General features: G+C 46.4%; 1 protein-coding gene across 1 annotated transcript; it reads left to right on the top strand.

Moving 5' to 3' along the window:
- The first annotated feature begins 748 nt into the window (after positions 1–748).
- LOC139057758 (uncharacterized) lies at positions 749–1,948 on the top strand. The gene has a single exon (XM_070536511.1). It carries the CDS (start codon positions 749–751, stop codon positions 1,946–1,948), a length of 1,200 nt encoding a protein of 399 aa, XP_070392612.1.
- The last annotated feature ends 9,177 nt before the right edge of the window (positions 1,949–11,125 follow it).

Genomic DNA, 11,125 nt, shown 5'->3' on the forward strand with positions numbered 1-11,125 from the left:
CTAGTAATATGCTTCGCATAAAAATTGGAGGACGCTTAAGCTTTGCCTTCAAGAGTGGAACGCGACAGCGTTCCCGTCGACCCGTCAAGGGATGTAAGACAATGGGCTACGGCGCAGCGATCACTTACGAGGCGCCCCGCATCGGACGCGGTGAGCGTCGAGCAACGGAGCGTTCGGCGCGGCAACGAAACGTGCGCCTGAGCAAGCGGAACGAACCAAAGAACTCGGTGTCTCGGAGCCCTGGGGAAACGATGCACGCCAGCCAAACGTCGTGATCGGCACGGGGAGAGAGATAGACAGATAGTGATCTGAAGAATGGAAGGACGCTTGATTCTGCAACCAGTGAGGGAGCAAGGAGAAACGTCGTCAGGGGAGAGGAGTACGGGTCGCGACGCACCTCGCACCTGTCCACCTGTCCCCGCGCAACCCCAATGTGCGCGTGGCGCGCCACTTGTCGGGGCAGCGCCGTACATTGAGAGGAGGGGGTCTTATGTGTTTGCCACAAGATGGCTCTGCGTGTGCAGAAAGCGCTGAAGAAATGTAGCAGAAACGCACTTCGCTACTCGTGTAACTGCGACTTCTGTAAGTTACATGTTCATAATTACCGATACACACCGCAGTATAACTTTCTACGGCTCGTTTCTAAGGCAACACCGCATTCACTAGAGGCGCTTTTGCACCGCTTTGAAGCATCGAACTCGTGGCTGAGTGGATTCTACTTCCGGCTACCGTTCGGTACGGACGTCGAATGTCGCGCTCCGTAGGGGCGGTGTTTGCGGCTATGCCAAGCCGCGGAAACAGGATGCCTGCGTCCGTTGAACAGGGATACCATGTTGTTTTGCCACCACTGCCTACAGGTTCGTGTGTTTTAAACACAGTTTTTCTTCATGGTGACGTGAAAGCGAGGCCATTCCGTGTCGAAGATTTTCGCGACACGCTGGCTCATCTGAAATTGCTCCCCGAGGTGGTCGCCTTGGGGGCTTTCCAGATGAACCACGTCTGGGCGGTGACGTTCGAGAGTGCAGAGGCGACAAAGAAAATGCTGAAGTATACGGAAGTTCAAGTCAAGGAACGACGATGTTTGGTTGTGGATCCACACAACCGAGATGTCCGGGTTAAACTCCACTGGTTGCTGCACAATGTGCACGACGAAGACGTACACGCGGCGTTTGCTCCATACGGGAAAGTCAACGACGTCCAGAAAGAGCAATGGCGTGTACCAGGCATCACGGACAAAGGGTCGTCTATGCGTACAGTGACCCTCAAGCTGAAGCCAGGTGTGACACGTGATGATCTACCGCATCAGCTACGAGTAGCAGGCATAATGGCGCTAGTGGTCGTGCCAGGTCGTGCTCCACTGTGTCTTCGGTGCAACCGTACGGGGCACATCAGGCGCGAGTGCCGCGTGCCACGTTGCTCTGTGTGTCAACGCTTCGGCCACGAAGAAAGTCAGTGCGTGCGCACGTATGCAAACATTGCGGGACCATCGAGAAGTGAGGAAGTCGTCAACGAGCACCTCATGGACGAAGTCGACGCAGAGGAAAGTGCTAGTGCGTCGAGACCATCTCTGGCGCCACTTTCAAAGAAAGACCCAGCCATAAATTCTACGAAACGAGATGTAGAGCAGGTTGCGAGTGAAGCCATACCGACATCTGGAAAGACAACATCAGCTAAGGACGCTGAAACAAGTAATGACGCAAGTACAAGCAAGCAACCCTCCGTAGCAACGAGTGAGGACGATTCAAGCGTAATGGACACTACGGAAACCAGCAAAGCAGCTGCAGCGGCCAAAAGAACGCACGAAGAAAGTACCGGCGAAGAGCAGAATGCGAGCACTCAAAGTGTGGGCGAACCACCTGTGAAGACAGCAACTGGTCGGAGGCCAACCTTTAGACCAACGCCAACCATACCGCCGGACAGAAAGGCGGCGGCGACGCAGCGGACTTAACTGGTCGTGCGTTCGCGTGTTTTTGCCCGTGCCGGGAGGGGGGGGGGAGGGTAGGGGGTGGTGGAAAATGCTGCTACTTCTGATCTGCCAATGGAAGACCAGTCAACAGTGCAGGCTGAACGCAGACTCGCCACGGTAATGTGAGTGATCCTTCGTCACTGACGAGACGGCAAATTTATTGGTATCTATCGGGCTTGATCTCTTCACCGTAGAAATGGCGATACGCATTGAAACACCCTTACGCGTAGGCACGATTAACGTGCGGGGACTTACGGCAAAGAAGAAGCAGTACCAGCTTAATCGCCTGTTCATCGAAAATAATCTGGACATTATTGCTGTACAAGAGACAAAAATAGAAACTGAGGAAGGGACCGAACGCCTAGTCCAAACGTTCATGTCTAGATATTATGTGTGCGTTTCTCATGCTGTTGGTAGAGCAGGGGGCTGTGTGCTCTTTCTACGCAATAATATTGGTATAAATGTGGAAAATGTATTTAGTGATGATTCCGGGCGTATTATAATGTGCGATTTTATGTTTTGCAATATCAAGTTCCGCGCTATCTGTGTTTACGCGCCGAATAGAATAGCCGAGCGCAAGGTTTTTTTTGAAAGCGTGGAATGCCACTTGAGGTGTGAGAGAACCATGGTCATGATGGGAGATTTCAACTGTGTCTGCAAAGTGGAAGACAGAGCCCGTAATCTGTCTCGTCTCGAAGGCAGTGCGCTCCTCTTGGCAACACTCGTTGAAGAACATAGTTTAGAGGACATAGGCGACGTTTTAGCCAATAATGATACACCTCGGTTCACTCATTTTCAAGGGGACAGCCATGCCAGACTAGATCGTGTCTATGTTTCTGGGGAAGCGTTGCCATTGTGCAGTGATTATGAAGTCAAACATGTTTTTTTTAGCGACCACAGTTTGGTCCGTTTTTCGCTTGGTCCAAAGAAGCCGTCAAGCTTCAACTGGGGTCTTTGGAAATTCAATGAAAAATTGCTGCAGGACGAAATATTTATTAAAAAAATTCAAGATAGCATTCAAGAGCTGTTATCGGGTGCTCACAGTGACTGCATGGAAAGGTGGGAGTGTTTTAAGCAAGAAACAAAGTTAATAGCCATAGAAAGGTCCAGCGTTTTACACCACCAAGAAAAAAGAAATGAAATAGAATTACAAAGTGAGCTCAACTTTTATTTAAACATGGAAAGCATCCGTCCTGGTTGTTTCGCTAAAAAAATACAGCGAACGAAAGCACAGTTGGAACTTGTCGATAAGGAAAAATATCGGGGCGCAATCATTCGCGCACGCGCAGAACATCTATGGTGCGGAGAACAACCTACAAAGCGCTCTTTTTCGGATGAAAAAAGTTATGCCTCACGAAAGGAGATAAATGCGATAACATACCGTAATGAAATAGTACGTGATAAGAAAACCATCCAACTTGCCTTTGTAGATTATTACAGCGAACTCTTAGGACATGAAACGCAATGCGAACAGGGGTTCGAAAATGATTTCTTACACCTTTTGCCAAGTCTAGATGATGAACAACGAAATAGATTAGAAATGCCAATAAGCATCAAGGAAATAGAGCAGGCTATAGATGATCTGAGCCCTGGGAAAACGCCAGGACCTGATGGACTGAGTGGATCATTCTATAAAGCTTTCAAAACAGATATAGCTGCAGCTCTTTATTACGTTATCACAGAAGCCTATGAAAAGCGGGTACTGCCACCGTCATTTCGCGAGAGTCATATTGTCCTGATACCCAAAACTACCGATCCCTCATCGCTCCTATCCGTGCGAGCCTATCGACCAATCAGCTTAACAAACTCAGACTATAAGATATACACTAAAGTTTTGGGCAGAAGGCTACAGAGTATAATAACACAATTGATAGGGCCACATCAAACATGTGGCATTAAGGGGAGGTCAATAACTACAAACGTACACGTAGCAAGAACAGTACTTGAGCACTGCGATGACTTTTCTGGTAGGGTGGCCATGTTACAATTGGACCTAGAAAAAGCGTTCGATAGAGTGACACACACAATTCTTTTCAATGTTTTGGAGCACGTGAATGTGGGAACAATCTTAACAGAAGGGATCAGAATGTGCTATGCAGGCGTTTCCACAAAGGTAATCGTTAATGGAACACTCTCTCCCAGCATTGCCGTCAGGTCTTCCGTAAGACAGGGATGTGGATTATCGCCTCTACTGTTTGCCCTATATCTCGAGCCACTGTGTCTAAAGATAATAAAAGAGAGCCATGTCCGGGGTTTTAGGGTCGGATACAGTGAGGTAAAACTGTTAGCATACGCGGATGACGTCGCTGTTTTTTGTGATGACAAGCAAAGTGTAAGCAATACCGTTAATGTTGTGACAAAGTATTGTAAAATGACGGGGAGTGCGATTAATTGGGGTAAGTCGATAGGGATATGGTATGGACAATGGGAAGACACGCCTTCACTTTTTGAAAAAATGCAGTGGACGAATAAGCCTACCAAGTATCTTGGGGTACCTCTGCAACACCACCAGGACACCAAAGATTATTGGCAAGGAGAGGTCGCAGAAATTAAGGCGAAAACGGCAAGGCTGGGTGGGAGAGAACTATCAATATTCACAAGAGCAACAGTGTGTAATGTATTTTTGGTGGCCAAAATTTGGTATGTTTTACAAGCATTGTGCGCATCAAGAGTCAGCATACAAAGAATACACCGGCAGTTTGCCATCTTCATTTGGGGTTCCGTATGGGAGCGCTCTAGTCGCACTAATTTGTTCAGAACAGTGAAAAGTGGAGGCCTAGGGTTGGTTCATCTCTTTTTAAGACAAGTCGTGTCGAGATTTTTGTTCCTACGTGATCAAAAAGATACATTCTTGTGCACAGTCCTTCAAAGACGTTTGAGCAACGCGTTGCCTCAATTCGTTGTGTCCTCCGATTGCACCACAGGACCTAGGCTCAGAGGCTTCCTGCGAGAAGTCGTATTAGCCTTTGACTTCCTACATACGCGCTTTTCATTGAATTACCTTGCATCTGTTAAACGGAAAAGACTGTACAAAGATTTACTTGATGTATCATTGCCTGTGCCTGTCTATCGTTCTATGTACCGCGTTGAATCCAGTGGAAGAAATGTGCTCAAGCGAGTGAAGCGGATGCCCATACGGTCATCCGCAAAAACCTTTTTCTTCCAATTACACAGTGGAACGCTCCCAGTGAAGCCATGGCTAAGAGAAAGGGGAATCTTTGTGCCATGGTCTGTAAACTGCTCAAGATGCAGGCAACCAGAGACGATTGAGCATATCTTTCTTGATTGTTCAGATGCAATGTTCTTGTGGGACATCCTACAAAGAACGTTGAAAAAGGAATTACCGATAACACCGTACGGCATCCGCTTCTTGCCAACTGAGAACACAGATATGCCATGTGGCATGTTTATGGCAATATGTTTACATAGCCTGTGGAAAACAAGAATGGATGAGCGCCATGAGAGGCTTGTTATTCATCCTGCGAGAGAGCATTTCATTGAAAGCGTGCTATATCTGCGTGAAGCTTATAGAACGAGAACAGAACCACCCGAATGGATGCATATATTGGATGAACTAGCGGTAATCAAGTGTTTTTAACTATTCGCAAGAGCCCAAGACGGTCATTGCTTTTACCATTATGAAGTGTATCTGTTTATGCCGTATGTGTACGTCGAAGACCGGCAATAAAGAAAAAAAAACTCGTGGCTGAGTGGTAACATCTCCGTCTCACACTCCGGAGACCCTGGTTCGATTCCCATCCAGCCCGTCTTGCAAGTTGCTTTTTACTTATGAAGTGCCTGCCGGGATTTATCGCTCACGGCCGCGGACGCCGATGACACCGGCTTTTCTGCGACACGAGCTCCTTAACGCTATCGCGTTAAAAGCTGTTTTGATACACTACATAATTAGGGTAACAAACCCTTCTCCTTAACAAGATACCATCCAATAGTGTTTACGAATTGCCTCTGTAAGCTTTGCGAAAAATGGTTAGTCGTCGTGTTCTACATTTTCTAGAATCTAGCAAACTGCTTGATCAGTGAAAGTGTGGTTTTAGGGAAGGCCGGTCGGCAATTGACCACCTCGTAGGCAGTAGGGAAAATGTTCGCGATGTATTGCTTCGTAAACAATTATTTCTTTCGGTGTTCCTCTACATGGAGAACGCATAGGATACTACCTGGCGTTACGGAATATTGAGAGACCTTTCCGAAATCGGAATCTCTAGAAACATGTTTAACTTAATTGAAAGCTACCTTTCTAAGTGGATATTCCGTGTTAGAATTGGAAAGACTTTGTCCAGGCAATTCGTAGAGGAAACAGGAGTACCGCAAGGTTGCGTACTTAGCTGCGCTCTCTTTATTGTTAAAATAAATTCTTTGCATTCCTATATTCACTGAGGCTATTTCACTCAGCATATGTTGATGACGTGCAGATGCGATTCAAGTCATGTAACTTCCCCGTCTATGAGCGACAAGTTCATCTAGGCCTAAACAAACTGTCGAAGTAGGATGATGAGAACGGATTTAAGCAACCCTCAAAGGCGCTCCTGTGCCCTGTTTACAAGTAAAATATGCCTGGTCCCAGAGCTTACTCTTGAACTACATGGAGAACGGGTTCCTCTAAACTCGGAACACAAATTCTTGAGTATCATGCTAGACTCAAAGCTTACCTTCATTTCCCATGTCAAGCACATTAAAGGTAAATGCCTAAAAACAGTGAATATCCTGAAGATACCGTCGTACACAACATGAAGTAGTGACAGGAAATGCCTCACGAATTTGCACAAGAGCCTTATAGCCTCGCGTTTGGACTACGGTGCTGTAGTTTATCAATCTGCTACACCTAGCGCCCTCAAGTTGCTGGATACTGCGCCCCATCTAGGTATCCGCCTCACGACCGGTGCCTTCAGAACAAGTCCCATACAGTGCCTCTACGTAGAATCAAATGAGCTGTCTCTTGATCTGCGGAGGACATACTCTAGTTTGCTGTACTTTCTTAACGGAAGTTCATACTGTGAGCACCCATTCTATTCTAAGATAAACGATACATCTAGTACACCTCTTCACACCGGCCATCTGTCAGAGAGTCCTTCTCACTGCGTGTAAAGAAATTGAGTGAATATGTCAGGGTTCCGTCCCCACACATCAAATAATGGCCTCTTTCGAAGCCATGGCCATGGCGAAGCCTCTTTCGCCATAGCTATGGCAGGAGATAAAGTGTGACATGTCATTTGTTGAAGTCAGCAAGCACGCTCTAGAGGTACACATTCTTTTGCACTTCCTTGAACTTCACTGAAAGTACTCGTGCCCACAATTTTACATAGGTGCATCGAAGTAACACTCCCGTGTTTCATATGCAGCTGCTGGTCCTTCATTTTTCAGAATCCAACGTCCTGCACCGGGAAACCATCATCTTCACTGCAGGACCTATGTAGTGATCACGGCTGTGAAACATATTAGAAAAACAAAGCTACCAAAATCCATTATATTCAAAGGCTGCTTAAGTGTAGTGAAAGCTTTAAAATCACTACACCAACATAGATATCCTATAATCAGTAGTATTTGCGCGCTGCTATGCGGAACCTATATAGCTAACGAACTCGTTGTAATATGCTGGGTGCCTGGCCACAGAGGCATCGAGCGAAATGTGGCAGTAGATGAATTAGCCTACGCCATACCAACGAAGGCTAACAGTCTATCGATATCAGTTCCTGCCACAGACCTGAAGCCATTTCTACACACAAAGCTCAGGAGCTATGGTTAACATTGTGGGATGCCGAAACATTGATAAAGTTCCACGTAATTAAACCCCACATAGGGAACTGGCCACCGCTATCAAAGTCACGACGATGTGATGTGCTCTTTTGTCGACCGAGAATAGGGCACACATATGGTACCCATTCTTTTCTGTTACCTGGTGCTGAATCTCCCGAATGTGGTAGACGTGGTGAGAGGCTGACCGTCTTCCATGTCCTGCTGGAGTGTCGCGAAGCAGGACCTGAATGGAAAAACACGTCCCTCCAGCATACCAACAGCGTATCCTACCTTTATCCAGCAATACTCCTCGGTAAGGAACCGTTATTCAAGATAAGATCAGTTTTTGAGTTTTTCCTATGAAATACGCGTACTACATGTTAGCAGCGCAAATAATTCGTAGCGCGACGTCTCTTGAGAAGCCACCGTTGCATAGAGCACACCTCCAGGCCCTTACCTTTGAAGGGCCCTAATGAGGCAGTAGTGCTACTGGGAGTGCCACATTTTAGTATATCACCTCTTCATAGCATAGGTTTTATTTTCGTCAAACGTATCATTGTACACCCTATGTATCACTTATCACTGTCACATTTTTACTTAAATGTATATCTTGTGCACCTTACAACGAATGTTTTAGGTCAGTTTACAGCCGTATCATATATACCCTGTGGCATTGACCATACGATCGACTAGATCATACCATTTTTTAATGCGCATTGGCCTTCCTTGGCCTTTCCGCCATAAAGTACCATTAATTATCACCATCGTCATTTACGGTTCGTCCTCTCCTTACAAAGTGAGCCTTTTAGACAGCATCCTTACCAAAATCGCTCGCACTTTGTCTTATGGAAGTCAGCTCCGTGATTCAGATCTTGAAAATAAAATGAGTCACTTTGAGACTCTGTTCGTTAAAAACGGAATATGTGTTTGATGTCATGAGTAAGCACTTCTCTAACTCTATATTCAAGGTTGATGTTATCACGGTACGTCCTTTGCTGAATTGTACAGTAATCGTTCTCCTTCTAGTTTACGCTCAATTTTGGAAAAGATCTCACGCCTGTTCTGTTAATCACTACTACAAAATGAGAGGAAAAATTTTAATGACACGACATGCTGAGAGGTCGGCCTGAAGTACATTCCTCCAGCCAGCTACTCTGCGGTGGGGGAGGGGAAGAGGAAAGGAAAGAAGGAAGAAAGAGGCGCACGATAGGTGACTATGACGAGAGATGGAGGATGTAAGAACGTAAGAACACGCAGCAAGCAATTTGGACTCCTCAAAGCCTACAGTCCAGGCCGTTCTTTTTAAAAAGTAAAGTAAGGCCTGGATGGCTTGAAACTCGATTTAACGTTTGGCTACGTGCATAAAATAATGTCGTCCGACAGCGACGGGCTGTCGATACGCGTGAATTCGTTGCTCAACTTTTGACGCACTTCCATGTATACTAAGGACAGTCACACAATGCATGACCTATATGACCTATATTCTCATTCACATTGCACAGCTCGCAGTCTGGCAACTCGGTGCGTCACGGAAGGTGCACGTACTCGCGCATAAACGCCATCCCCCGCCTAAGTCTCTGCAGGATACTGGCACAGCTGCGTTAAATTTGGGGCGGTAGCTTAAATTTCAAGGTAGGGCGCAATCTTTGGAGTCTTCTGTGGCAGTTATCTGTAATGTCCCAGTGATTTTCTGTCGCTTTTCGGACGATAATTGAAAGAAGGCAGTTGGCATCCGCTCGTGAAAAAGGAATCGCAAGCAGTGGCTCTGGTTCTTCGAGCGCATTCTTCGCCTCGTCATCGGCCATTTCGTTGCCGTGTACACCACAGTGAATGGAAACCCGTTGAAATGCAATGCGGAGGCCGTTCTCTCCGCCAGAGTGTAGAGCTGGGCAGTTTGAACAGCCAATGCTCTGTAAGAGCTTTCTTTCGTTAGGACTCTAAGTACCTGCAGTACCTACTTGGCGCCACTGAAGACATTTCACACTTGAGGAGGCTGTCGCGAAATATAGTGAGCTGCCTCTCTAAATGCCACTAGTTCCATGGATGTTGGTGTCGTCTTGTTATGCAGACTAAACCATCGAATAATTTGATGCGCAGGCACGACGAAAGCCGCACCTGACGCATAGGACGAGAACGATCCATCTGTATATACCTTCATTGATAAGGCGTATTCTTTTGATATATAGTCCAAGTATAATATCTCTGAGGCCTGCGATATGTATTCGCGATTTTTTTGGAATTCCGGAAATGAGGAGACGTTTTGGCATTGCATAGCTATGGGCGCATACGTGGAAAGTCAACAGGGGCAAAGTGTGATGATATGGCGGATTCTTGGCATTTGATGGCTGTCGAAAATGTGGAGCCCGGCCGCATTTCGGGAAGTGTCGATAAGGGGTGGCGTTGGTGACGGCAGAGCAGCCACAGGAATACTCGAACAGGTTCGAATTATAGAAAGGCAGGTACAGGGGTGACGCAAGCTTCGTCATTGTACTATAAGTTGAGGTGCAGCGTGGAACCCTATAAATGTTTTCAGCATCTGCGCCTGGGCACTTTCCAGCGTGCGCAAAATGACGGCCTCATCCTTGATAAAACTGGCAGGCTATGCCGAATTTGGCCAACGTAGAGGGCCTCTTGCAGCCAGAGTAGCGAATGGTCAGATGGGCCCCACTTCATAACGGCCAGAAAGCGAAAAACTTGAGCAAGTCTACTTAATTTCTTCTTTAACATTGCCACATGCTTCGACCATGGAACACCGCAGTCAGTGACAACGCTCAAGTATCTGTAGTGATTCACATATGGAAAGACATTGCCGTTTATAATCGGATACCGACACATAAACACCCGTGTGAGCGCTATCACAGCGCACTTATCTGTGGCCCGTTGCAGTCCTTGGTATTGCAGGCACTAAGAAGCTAAAGAAACAGCTCACTGCAGTTTACTACTAAAACAAAATTGACATTCTTCCGATGATATCACTGGCGTGCAACAAATAAAGGTGATCTTGAGGTCATAGATTTCTGACTTAACATAATGTGTGTGTATATATGCAGGCATACGCACATATGCGTATAGTTAGCTCTGTCTCTCACACACACACACACACACACACACACACACACACACACACACACACACACACACACACACACACACACACACACACACACACACACACACACACACACACACACACACACACACACACACACACACACACACACACACACACACACACACACATATATATATATATATATATATATATATATATATATAATGGTTTGCTGTGTGTTTTGGGTAGGAAAATTCTGCCCTTGTTCAGCTTGCTAACTGCAGCACATGCGTAAGTTATACCGATTCGTTGTATCTTTTGAAGTTATTTATTCTGAAGCAGGATGTACCGTTAGT

This window comes from Dermacentor albipictus, chromosome 3, assembly GCF_038994185.2.
Source record: "Dermacentor albipictus isolate Rhodes 1998 colony chromosome 3, USDA_Dalb.pri_finalv2, whole genome shotgun sequence".
Lineage (NCBI taxonomy): Eukaryota > Metazoa > Arthropoda > Arachnida > Ixodida > Ixodidae > Dermacentor > Dermacentor albipictus.